Source organism: Zingiber officinale, chromosome 6A, assembly GCF_018446385.1.
Source record: "Zingiber officinale cultivar Zhangliang chromosome 6A, Zo_v1.1, whole genome shotgun sequence".
NCBI lineage: Eukaryota > Viridiplantae > Streptophyta > Magnoliopsida > Zingiberales > Zingiberaceae > Zingiber > Zingiber officinale.
Window position 1 is genome coordinate 129651888 of NC_055997.1, and position 12824 is coordinate 129664711.

At 40.4% G+C, this 12824-nt stretch overlaps 2 protein-coding genes and 1 pseudogene across 2 annotated transcripts; 2 read left to right on the forward strand and 1 right to left on the reverse strand.

The window, feature by feature from the left end:
* Positions 1-851: 851 nt before the first annotated feature.
* LOC121998074 (phosphomevalonate kinase, peroxisomal-like) lies at positions 852-5442 on the forward strand. Its single transcript, XM_042552818.1, has 10 exons — positions 852-1199; positions 1293-1443; positions 1741-1838; positions 2330-2439; positions 2519-2571; positions 2796-3194; positions 3576-3677; positions 3991-4218; positions 4565-4687; positions 4993-5442. The coding sequence occupies exons 1-10, from the start codon at positions 1192-1194 to the stop codon at positions 5257-5259; spliced, it is 1539 nt and encodes a 512-aa protein (XP_042408752.1). The 5' UTR covers positions 852-1191; the 3' UTR covers positions 5260-5442.
* A 1442-nt stretch (positions 5443-6884) lies between these two features.
* LOC121998075 (6-phosphogluconate dehydrogenase, decarboxylating 1) lies at positions 6885-11378 on the reverse strand. Its single transcript, XM_042552820.1, has 2 exons — positions 11238-11378; positions 6885-8519 (listed from the first exon to the last, which is right to left on the reverse strand). The coding sequence occupies exon 2, from the start codon at positions 8510-8512 to the stop codon at positions 7070-7072; it is 1443 nt and encodes a 480-aa protein (XP_042408754.1). The 5' UTR covers positions 8513-8519; positions 11238-11378; the 3' UTR covers positions 6885-7069.
* LOC121995328 lies at positions 9977-12388 on the forward strand (annotated as a pseudogene).
* Positions 12389-12824: the final 436 nt, after the last annotated feature.

Here is a 12824-nt window from a genome sequence, read left to right on the forward strand (position 1 = left end):
ACTAACCCGATCCACGATCACCCTTACTTATAGCAATTACTGTTGATAAGCTGCTACACGTTGTAGCAGCTACTGCCGATAAACTACTACACGCTATAATAACTATTTCCGATTAACTGCTATAACGTATAATGAGTAATGTTTATTATCATTTCAAAATATTTTATTTTTTTGTTATATTTATATTTATATTTTATATTTCATTGGATATAGGGTCGGATATCTAAATAACTGATAACCCATCGGATATCTGATACATAATAACCGTCGGATATAGAGTCGGATATAGATCCTGATATTATATTTTCTGATATAATAGAACAGATTAATTTTTTTATCCCAATAATCAAACCAATTCAATCCATGATCATCATTAATTTTAACATGTTGGCAACTGCCTCTGCCTCAGCCTTAGCCTCATTCTCATTGGGAGTAGACAGGTCAACCACGAGTCTAAGTCTACGAGCCCATTGAAAGAAATTTTTTTTTTTTCAACCTGCGGATCAATTTAAGCGCCGATTTGCACGGATCACAGCCCAGGCCAGTCAGCTCGTTTGAATCTACTTAAAAATAGATTGATAACTAATACGTTTAAATTATTTAGTCGGACGAATTAATTAGGGCTCAAATAGAATTTACGGCTTCTATCTTCAAGTAAAATAGGGAACATGACACAGAAAACTCAAAGGAGAAACTAATCGTGATTTCTCTTCTCATTTGGAAATTTCTAACTGTGGTCGTCGTCATGAGCAAATCTCCGGTGACCAAAATCACTAAAATATATTTCAAGAATATTTTAATAATATTGGTGCAATTGCCTACTCAGACTGTCGATGCGCTGGGTATAGTCCAGTTCCGATCCCCCAACCAAGCCTATTTGGTAGCTAGTGGACTAACTCGATCTCGCAGAGGCCCAGCAGCAGAAGGATCTGTGAATTGCCTTGCCTCGTCTGGTGGCCGGAGACGACGAGGAATCTGATCATCACGTTCGTCTTCTGGGGAGGGCTGGCTGCAGTGTAGGACTCCAGATCCGTCTTCTTCGATTGGCTTCTCCGATTTCTTCGACAGCGTAGAGGGTTTTCTCTTACTTTGGGTGCGGCAAAAACCCTACGTATGCTCTGATAAGCGCAAAACTGTGGTAATCTTGGCGGATTGGATTGGTGTCACAGTGAGAAGATTCATCGGAGAACAATGGAAGTGTGAGTTCGTTTTCTTTTTCCGTGTCTAGTTCGGATTGCATTTTTGGGATTCTGCATCCGTTTCGTCATATGTGTTTATCTCTGTTTCTCTAGGGTTGCTTCGGCTCCTGGAAAGGTCTTGATCACAGGCGGCTACCTCATCTTGGAGAGGCCAAATGCTGGCATAGTTTTCACCACCACCGCTCGCTTCTATGCCATCGTCAAACCGCTGTACGACGATATCAAACCTGATAGTTGGGTCTGGGTGAGTGGTGCCTTTCCTTTTGTTCTTTGATCACATTATCATATGATGCAACTGAAAAAGATCTATCCTTGATTCGCCAATGGGATTTTTTCGGAGAATAAGTAGAAAAGAAAATCTAAACATGAAAATAGCCATCAACAATATTGGTAATTATAAGTTTCCTTGCTAATTTAGTTTGGGGTGAAGAGAAGTGTGAATGCAATTGCATTATGTGTGTGCCTTGAATTATATACCAAATCGAGTATTTTCCTTGTTGCAATTGTTTATAGTTTTCGACTGATAAGTGAGCTTCTTCAGTCATGGACAGATGTTAAAGTAACTTCCCCTCAGCTTTCTTGGGAGGCCACATACAAGTTGTCTCTGAAAAACTCTATTCTGCAGTGCACTTCTTCAAGGCAAGTACTTTATTGCCTCCTTATTTGTAATGCATCTGTTCGTGCAATCACAAGGCCAGTGGGATTTGATGCAGCCTTATCGATTTTGGTCTAAACATCACGAAATTACCGCTGGACACAGCAACATATTGCTTTGTCGTGGCTGTAGATTTAGTTGGTTCTGTAGTTTATAGTTATACAAAAGATAGGATTTAATTGATTCTCAATAAAGGTTGATTCTTTGCCCTCCAAATATAATGATCAATGGATATTACAAAGGTTGCATAGAAATGAGGCATTCTAATACAGGGTAAATTGCTTAGTTCTCTATCAACTTATGATTTCAGGGTAGTTTATAGTTATACAAAAGAAAGGATTTAATTGATTCTCAATAAAGGTTGATTCTTCGCCCTCCAAAGATAATGATCAATGGATATTACAAAGGTTGCATAGAAATGAGGCATTCTAATACAGGGTAAATTGCTTAGTTCTCTATCAACTTATGTTTTCAGGGACTCAGTCAATCCCTTTGTGGAGCAAGCTGTGCAATATGCTATAGCTGCATCCAAGGTAATACTCTCTGAAAAGGAAAAGGATAAATTACAAAAACTACTTCTACAAGGTATGTTTTTTTTCTTTATTTTTAGATATATATGTACTTAATTAGCTCTTTTCTCTAAGTTTTACACTTCTCCATGCAGGTCTTGATATTACAATCTTAGGAAGCAATGATTTCTACTCTTACAGAAATCAGGTGACTCCCATCTTTCTGTTTGGAAGAAATTGTTTTCTCCTGGATGCCTTAGCACCTGATGGATCCAGTTTTTTATAGCTTAATTTAATTTTTTTCACACTTTTTTTATGTTATCATACTTGCATTTATTTATTTTTAATTATCTTCTGTTTTATTGATCATAAATGCCAGTTTACATAGCTAAAGTTATATATGGATAAATTATCTGCAAATATTATCTTCAGATTGAAGCGCATGGCTTACCTTTGACTCGAGAGTCATTGGCTTCACTTCCTCCTTTTTCTTCAATAACATTTAATCGAGTGGCTTCTAATGGAACACTTCCTGGAGAGCAATGCAAACCTGAGGTTGCAAAAACAGGACTTGGCTCATCAGCAGCAATGACCACATCAGTCGTTGCAGCACTCCTTCATTACCTTGGAGTTGTTACTCTTCCTTTTTCAAGCAGAAGCCAGTTAGATGACAAAATATCTGATTCAGATCTTGATTTAGTACACATTGTTGCCCAAAGTGCTCATTGTTTAGCTCAAGGAAAAATTGGCAGCGGCTTTGATGTCAGTGCTGCTGTCTATGGCAGTCAACGTTACATCAGATTTTCGCCTGCTCTTTTGATGCCTACCCAGGTTTCTTCTCCTCATTTACCATTATGTGCATAGTCACAAATGTTAATTTGCTAATTTTATATGATTTTTCATCAATTTTTGCCTTTGCAATTTAAACTATGTATTCTACTAGTGCAAATGTTTTTTTCAATATGTCAGTTTTGTTATAATAATTCCAAGATTTGATTTGGCACTGAACTTGTTTTTTCCATCAATGCACTTGCATTGAATGTTGACTTTGATTTTAGGATTACTTTTACTTTACTAAAGGTACATTTTAAGGGTTTTGTTTTTTGTTTTTGTTTTTGTTTTCTTGCTTGTGTAACATTTCTTCTTTTTTTGTTGGTATTTATATTGTCTGATAAGCCATAACTTTTTAACTCTGGTGTTGTGAAACAACAGCTGATGGGAAGTACGAGCTTACCAGATGTAGTCAAACATATTTTGGAGGAGAATTGGGACCATAAAAGATTTCCATTTTGTTTACCTCCACTTATGACCCTTGTAAGTTAATTAACTATCAAAGCTAGTTTTACTAAGTTCTATCTATTGCAATTTTTTTATTCTGCAAAATGAAGCATCAATCTGTTTGCATCAATCATTTCATGATTAGACTTTAACGTCTGATTAATCGCTTTTCACCTCACATTCATGTTTCAACAATTCTGAGCTTTCTCATTTGCATGAGCAAAGATGGCTCAATTTTGTCAAAGAATGATATTCACCGATCCTTTCATTTTATGGCTTGGTTGTTCATGTCTTGCTTCTTCTTCCCAGACTCTGTCATCATGCTATGCTAACACGTTACTATTAATAGCTATTGGGGGAACCAGGCACTGGAGGTTCATCTACACCTTCCATGGTAGGTGCTGTTAAGCGGTGGCAGAAAGCTGATCCTCACAAATCCCAAGAAACATGGAAAAACATTGCGGAGGCAAATTCAACACTTGAAGCACAACTTAGGCAGTTACAGCAATTATCTGAGACCCATCGGGAGGCATACATTAATATCATTGGCATTTGCAGTCATCACACTTACGGAAGGGTAACTTCTAATGCTGTAGTAGTAATTGGTAATTTGTACTTCTCAATCTTTCTTCTTAAAATTTTCTCTCTCCATAATTAAAAACTAGGAAGAGAATAAAAGCCAACTTTTATGCAGTTAGTATAAAATAAAATCAATTTAGATCACATGTAGTTTCTCAATGCCCATTCATTTGGTAAGAGCGTTATTTGCTGCAAAACCTATTATTGTGAGATTACCAAATACTAGGATGATAATTTAATCCGCAATATTTTTATTCTGAAATGTCCGGATTAAATTGGGATAGCTGTTTATGGAAATTCTCTATTGAGGTATCATTCTGAAATGGGATCCAATGCTTTTGCAGTGGATGGAGTTAATATCTGACCAATTTCAAGAATCCGTCGTCAAGTCTTTGTTAGGAGCAAGACATGCTTTCCTAGAGGTCAGAGCTTATATGCAAGAGATGGGAAAAGAAGCAGGCGTACCGGTAATATTTTACTTTGATGTCAGATTCCTTGATTTATATCCCTCTTGCAAAAGCATTTTGCAGCAAACATCATAATTGCAAAGTCTTTTATGTCCTACAAGAGAATCTCTCCCTTTTCATTTCTTTATGGAGGTTCATCGTTAGATGCCAGAGGATTTATATTTTAAGCACTTAGAAATCAGAAGTACAAACAGTACCAGCATTCAAAGTGTACCTACCGCTTCTGTTTGTAACATAATATTTAGTAGCTCTTTTATCATGCTATCATAGTTATTTCTATTGCATTCTGTTTTTTGACTTGATAGATCGAACCAGAACCCCAAACTCAACTTCTGGATGCCACAATGAACCTGGAAGGAGTTCTGTTAGCAGGTGTGCCAGGAGCAGGTGGTTATGATGCTGTATTTGCTATTGTTCTTGGGGAAGCAAGCAATTCCATAGCTGATTTTTGGAGCTCTTCTCGTGTTCTGCCCCTTCTGGTCAAAGAAGATCGTCATGGCGTGTCATTGGAAAGTGGAGATCCAAGAGCCGAAAAAGTGTCTTCAGGAATATCTTCGATGAAGATAGTCTAAGACAAAATTTTGATCGGTAGCTCTTTGTATTCTATAGCATCATGGGATGCTGGGTCTAAATTTCTGAATTTTTTAATCGTGGTTGCGTTTCAAATGGCAAATAATTTCAAACAGTGTCGAGACAATATACTTACTATGTCGTGTACTACTTTAGAGCCGCCTGAGAATGAAATGTTTCTCCAATCTCATTTGAATTAAAAAAAAAAAAATACCTGCAAATGTTTAACAATTGTGTTTTCTCTTGCATTCTGTTTTTTGACTTGATAGATCGAACCAGAACCCCAAACTCAACTTCTGGATGCCACAATGAACCTGGAAGGAGTTCTGGTAGCAGGTGTGCCAGGAGCTGGTGGTTATGATGCAGTATTTGCTATTGTTCTTGTGGAAGCAAGCAATTCCATAGCTGATTTTTGGAGCTCTTCTCGCGTTCTTACCGTTTGGTCAAAGAAGATCCTCATGGCGTGTCATTGGAAAGTGGAGATCCAAGAGCTGAAAAAGTATCGCCAGGAATATCTTCCATGAAGATAAGCTTAGACTCAAATTTTTTTTTTTTTTGATTGGTAGCTCTTTGTATATGTTTTTTTAACTGGTATAAGGTATACAGTTTATATTGACTAATTCTGGGGATAACTAATTTGATCTTACAGAAATTTTTCACTGGCCACTAGATAAATTGGAAAGCTCTAATAGCAGAGGATCTATTAGTTCAATATTTTTAGGTCAACTATCCATTAAAAAAAATTTATTACTATAGGGCAGCTCTTTGTATTTTATTCATAGCATCATGGGATGCTGGGTTTAAATTTTTGAAGCATATAATTTCAAAGTGTTAAGACAATGTACTTTCTATGCTGTATAGTGTATACTACTTTAGTGCGTCTGAGAATGAAATGTTTCTCCAACCTCATTTGAATACAAAAAAAATTACCTGCAAATTAATTAACAAATGTGTTAAGGAAGAACAGATTGCTTGGTACGCTGTCATTGCGACGTTAATTATGTTAGTGCCTATACTAATAGTTATTAATAAATGGTTTTTATATCAGTTTATATATATTATATAATTTTTCTTAATTATTTTTATTTTAAATGGATATGATAAATATGACTAATTAGTTTGTGTGGACCAGATGATCTCAAATTAAAATTAAACTGATTGAATATTTGACCAATTAGAAGATGATCTAAAACTTATTCGGTCTAATTTTCAATCTAATTGTTAATGACACAGGAGGAGCAGGTTGAGATACGCAAGTTTTGATCGGGGCGAGTTCTCACAAAGTTTTAATCGAAGACAGATCTAAGAATTCATGAACAAACACACTTCACAGATAATTAGACTCCGGTCTTCGTAACCATCTAAGCAGTGCAGTAACTGCTGTTGCTTGTAATCTCACATTCCCGCAATCTCCACGTTCTTTCAAGAAAACAAAAAAAAATTACTTTCAGCAATCATTCACTGGTTACTGATGAACAAATTATTAGCGAAATTATCAATACTAAAATGTCCCGTCTTTAACTAAGTTGGGAACTAGAAATTAGCAAACAAAAAACTAAATAGATGATATAAAACAAAATCCAACCAGAGTTTCTGAAATCATAAGGGTAGGTTTAAGTTTAACTGGTAAAATAACCCCTAAAGCTTAATCCATAATACGAATGTGAGGGCTTCAAATGAATCCACTGAAACAGCATTCTCAGATAATTATACAGCTAAATCAATTGCCTGGTCCTGATATTGGACGTTATTTGCACGATCGACAGCTTTTAGAACTGAAAATCCGATACTACTAGCACGTGATGCAGGCGATCAGATCTTGGACTGCTTCGCAATCTTGAACCATTCGGTATGGAAAGCCCCAGGAATGTCAATCCTCTCATATGTATGAGCTCCAAAGTAATCTCTTTGGGCTTGAACCAAATTGGCAGGCACACTTTCCCTCCTGTAGGTGTCAAAGTAAGCTAAACTAGCTGACATCCCTGGAGTGCTTATGCCCGAGTTGATAGCAAGACAAACGACTCGGCGCCAAGCCGATTGGCGATCTTGTATCTCTTTGGCAAACTCAGGATCCACCAGCAGACTCGATAACTCAGGGTTCCTATCGTAGGCCTTCTTGATCCGGTCCAAGAAGATTGCGCGGATAATGCACCCTCCCTTCCATATTCTGGCAAGCTCCCCCAACTTAAGATCCCACCCTTTCTCAATGCTCTTTGCTCTTATCAGATTCATGCCTTGTGCATAGCTACAAATTTTCGAGGCATAAAGCGCTTGCCTCACATCATCTATTAACTTCTTCTTGTCGACTGGCTCACCCTCGAAGACACATGAATGGAAAACTTTAGCAGCTGCAACTCTTTCTTCTTTCAATCCACTGAGAAACCTGGAATCGAGAGATGCTGCAATGGTTGGCGCAGCCACCGATAACTCAGCTGCTTGTTGCACAGTCCATTTGCCAGTACCTTTCATTCCAGTCTTGTCTAACACCTTGTCGACGAGATACCCATCCCCCTTATCATCCTTTACCCCGAAAATGTCGGCTGTGATCTCGATCAAGAAGCTGAGGAGTTCCCCCTTGTTCCACTCTGAGAAAACTTGCTGCAACTCTTCGTTAGTAAGCTTCCCTACTGACCTCAACACATCATAAGCTTCGGCGATCAGTTGCATGTCCCCATACTCGATCCCATTATGGATCATCTTTACGAAATTGCCAGAACCACCTTTGCCGATGTATGTAACACAGGGGCCGCTGTCAGGCACCTGAGCAGCTACCTTTAGAAGAATATCTTCTATGTTCTTGTAAGCCTCATAAGATCCTCCAGGCATCAATGAAGGGCCATTTCGCGCACCCTCCTCTCCGCCGGAGACTCCCATTCCAAGATACAGGAGGCCAAGTTCAGCCATTGCTTTTTCGCGCCTCTCAGTGTTCTCGTACCATTCATTGCCTCCGTCAATTATGCAGTCACCCACTTCCATGTGAGCTGAAAGCGTGGTTATGGTTTGATCCACTGGTGCACCGGCTTTCACGAGCATGATGACAACACGGGGCTTCTGGATCGAGTTGATAAAAGCTTCAGGTTCATGGAAACCATAAACAGGGAGGTTCCCCTCGAGTTTAGCACGTTCCACAGTCTCATCAACTTTTGAGGTGGTTCGATTGTATACAGAAATAGGAAATCCTTTCTCAGCAATGTTCAAGGCCAGGTTTTGGCCCATCACAGCAAGACCGGCAAGGCCTATTCTTGTGAGAACCATGTTTAACCTGTTGAAAGATTACGAGGGGAGACTTCATTTTCAAAGAATTTAGAAGATCCAGACTAAAATAAGAAGGGGCAAAAACATAAAGCTCAGTAAGTAAACTGATTGAACAATGGTAAAAAATATTATAAAATCATAATCAAGACTTATCTATCTCTTAGAGGTAAAACAATCCAGAAAAACTAAGAAGCTCAAAAAATCCAAATGGTTATGAGCAAGTACTTCTATCAGACTAGAAAATTGAGGTAAAAAATACAGAAAAACTTGCAGAAGCGGGTAATTTATACTTATCAACAATGATTGATTAGTACACATGCACATTAAAGCAAGAAGTCAAAGATGAAATTATGACTTAATGTCTAATCAAATTTAGGTGTCCCAAGTGAAATAGATTTACAACAAAATCAACATTGAGTAAAAATGTGAATTTGAATATATAAGCGCTTTAAAAACCTTAATATACTTTCGATTATCATGAGAAAGAAAATTGAAGTAGATTACTCACTGTAACATTTCTGTTCAATAAACACCAAAATAAAACAACACATTTTGGTTTATAGAGCTCCTTTAGGTACATGCCACTTAAAAGGAATTGACTTTTGTTCATGAAGAAGCCTAGCCCATATCAAAAAGCAGGATCAAGCATACAATTTCGTAACAAAATGCAAAAATGGAATAATAAAGATCATCTATTTTCTAACTGAGATATTCAGTGGATTTATGTTCACAAAGAAAAGCCTAATGTTAATAGGAAAAAATAAAGTCAAAATTCTAAAAGGCGCCTTAAGTTATTTTTTGACGTCCGTACTTTTTAAAGATAGATCCGCTATCTTAGCGGTCCTCTTAGTGCTGGTCTTACGGATATGGAGGGAGGTTCATGCATGTACACAGGTCATAGGCATATGGCGAGGTAAATCCCAGGTCGTCAGTTTCTGATAATCGACCCCTGACCATTACGCCAGAAATACCATACGCCCATCGTCTACGCTACACCCTGGGACAGTGTCCGTACTTTTTAATTATCAAAAGGTGGTGCTTTGCCTTTGTACGCATAGAAAATATCCTAAATACCTCCCTCTCATCTTCTCCACTTCACCGACGCCGCTGGCTCCCAGCGCTGATCTCCACAGAGGCCACCGCCGACACGTTGTGCCGGCGGAAGCTGCGTCCGGACCATTGCTGACATCCACTCAGGGATTTCCTCATCTACCTCGTCTAATTTCCACCGACATCGGTGATCACCAGGTTCAAATGGTCGGAGGGATCGCCCGTTACTGGGGCGCGCTAATTGAGGGACCCCGCGTTGAGCGGTTGACCACGTCAGTAGCATGATGGAGCTGCCAGGTCGCTCCACCTTCTTGGTGATGCCCGGCTCCTTCCTCCTCTGGTTCGGGTGGTTCGGCTTCAACCCAGGCCCCTTCCTGTGCAGCTTCAAGTAGTACAGCCACAGCAGCGGCATCCATGGAGTTGTCAGCCGCCAGACACACCGCCGTCCCACCACCCTCTCCGGCTTCATTGCTACGCTACTCAGGAAGGGCCTCCAGAACGCGCACTGAAAATGCTGTGGACGTGTGCAACGGCCTCCACGGTGGCTTCGTGGCCACCACCTCCGAGTGCTCCCTCATCGACCCGTGGGCGGCCATCGTATGCCGCTTCGTCTCCGCCTGGGTCCTAATCGAGTTCAACGCCCTCGCGGCCCGTCTCAAGTACAAAGACCCACTCGAGGCGGTACGCGAACAAGGTGTACCCCGGACACAATGGCCGATTGTCCTTTTCATGAGCGGCGGTGAAATTCCCGGCGCCTGCGGAAATTAGAGGAGGCAAATGGGGAATCCCAGAGTGGGTGTCGGCGACGGATCGATGACTGCTGCTGCCTGCTACAGGCGGCGCAACGGGAGGGCGGTGGTCAGAGCGATGGTCGGCGCCAGGACCGGCAGCGCCGGTAGAGACGGACGGACGGGAGAATTTGCCGACAACTAGGTTCAATCTTAGCACCCGGACCGGGGCGCCGCGCAACAGGCAATCATTTAGCGTTCAACTTCGACCATTTTATGTTCATAAAGAAAATTTTCAACTTATTTGAAGAAAACAGAGTATCCCACTAGAATAAAAAGAAAAGAAGCAATTCCGGAGAGACAAAACAAGAGATCTAATGTAGAAGTCAAAACAAGTTATTGGATACAAACATTTTATTATTGTTGTTGCATCTGTCCTAGTTTCTTATTCAAGAAACACTTCTGTTCTAAGTTGAAATCGCATCTGAAACTTAGATATTTGCTCTCCAATCAAGTGCAGTAAGAAAAACATAAAAGATCTTATCCAACTATTGACATGCGTTTTAAGACGATCTGAAGCCATTACGGATCCAAAGAGAAGCCATAAGCTTGTCATGCGACAAAGGTTCGACAACCAGAGTGAGGGAGAAAACCCATCAACGAGTAAGTCAGTCGACAAGATCAGAAGATGCTATCAGATATCTAAGACTAAACTAATGGATCCTGCAAAACTAATACGGAGAAAACCAGTAAACATTCTCCATCGGAGAAAACTACATAAACTTCATTCACAGAAACAGTTTAAGACAATACGAAACACATGAACTCGAAAACGAAAGCAAGTATCTAGATCGAACCAAGCAATTGCAAGGTGAAGGAAATCAAAACTAAGCGGCGGTTCCAAAGAGAAGATCCGACAAACAGATCGGTGAGCATCCAAATCTTACCTCGCGGATCTGAATCTGAAAGAGAACAACGATCGGAGAAGGAGAGGAAGAGAGCGAGAGCACAAATCTTCAGATCGATCGGAAGCGGGATTCGACGAGCAGGAAAGTAAGAAAAGGGGGAGAACGGAGATATTTATTGTATTGTGGGGAAATACATTATTACGTATCTATTGTTTCTGAGTTTTCCCACTTATGTCCCTCAAATATTTTCGTTCCTATTTATGTCTCTTATAAATCATTTTCGTTCTCACTTATGTCCCTGCCGTTAATTGGTCCGTGAATTTGAGACGGAATCGGCACGTGATCTGCACGTGCTCGTAAAAATCCTCTGCAAACTCAGCGCCACCGCTGGTTCACCTTCGGATCTTGTGAGCGTGACGCTAACGTACGAACTGCCTCACCTGCCGTGATAACTTTAGCCCATTTTATATATATATTTATGTGATCAAAAATATATTTTTTTTAATTTGATAGTTGTAAGAGATTGAAAGGATTGGGATGGAATCCCCTTGTTCTTGCCAAGGCGTCTCTGAAATCTCTCGTAATTAAGGCTAAAAATTGGTCGGATTCGGCGCATAAATTCCTGAAGCAGTGCGCCGATTCCGGAAACATTGAAGCTTGTTACGTGCTGGGAATGGTAGGTGTTCATTCATCGACTAAATTGAAGGGTTTCGAGAGATTCGAAGGATAAAGATGTGATCTTTGTGTGAAAATTTGGTATGCATATTCGATTCTACTGCCTAGAGAACAGGGGAAGCGGGGCGGCGCTGATGGCCCGGGCGGCGATGGCGTCTCACGCGGCAGCTCTGTACTCCCTCGCCGTGATTCAGTTCCACGGAAGCCGCGGCTCCAAGGGAGACAAAGACCTTCACGCCGGTGTGGCGCTGTGTGCCCACGCGGCGTTTCTCGGCCATGTCGACGCTTCGGGAGCTCGGCCATTGCCTCCAGGACGGTTATGGAGTCCAACGGGACGTCGCCGAGGGCCGGCGATTCCTTGTCCAGGCCAACGCCCGAGAGCTAGCATCCGTTCTCAAGTCCTCATCCGCCTCCCATGCAGCCTGGCGGTAGAATCACAACCACCACCACACCCTGCTTCCGGATGCTCGCTCCTCAGCGATTACGGCTCGTTTTCACAACCACCACCACTTTAGTAGATTTTTACGAGCACGTGCAGATCACGTGCCACAATATAAATAGCAACATGTGGAACTTCTGAATCAACCATTGTATTTTTTTTGTAAAGAAAACACAAACAAACAAAAAAAACTTACCCTGCGGGAGCAATATTTTTTTTTTTCTTTTTTCTTTGGAAGAAGAAGAAAAAAGAAGAAATAAGAGAAGAAATGTAAGTCTCATGGGTGTAACATTGCGACCAATAGTCTTGGAGATTTCACATATCAAATCATTTTGCGACAGGCTTTTCAGTCGTCGAACATGAGGCCTGACCGATGACAACTTAGCTTTGACATCCAACATTTTACCATCCTTTACGATTCCAATCATTTCTGGTAAGATTTGGTGCTAAGAAACATCCTTGCCAGCTCAAAATCTTACCTCAAATTAGGATTTCAAAATTTAACCAATACC

What these genes read in the sequence shown, in the direction of transcription:
- LOC121998074 (XM_042552818.1), top strand. An exon ending in CTGCAGTGCACTTCTTCAAG is followed by an intron (nt 1,839 to 2,329) that starts GCAAGTACTTTA and finishes TTATGTTTTCAG; the next exon opens with GGACTCAGTCAATCCCTTTG. An exon ending in ACAAAAACTACTTCTACAAG is followed by an intron (nt 2,440 to 2,518) that starts GTATGTTTTTTT and finishes TTCTCCATGCAG; the next exon opens with GTCTTGATATTACAATCTTA.
- LOC121998075 (XM_042552820.1), bottom strand. Translation starts at nt 8,512, where the DNA reads ATGGTTCTCACAAGAATAGGCCTTGCCGGTCTTGCTGTGATGGGCCAA.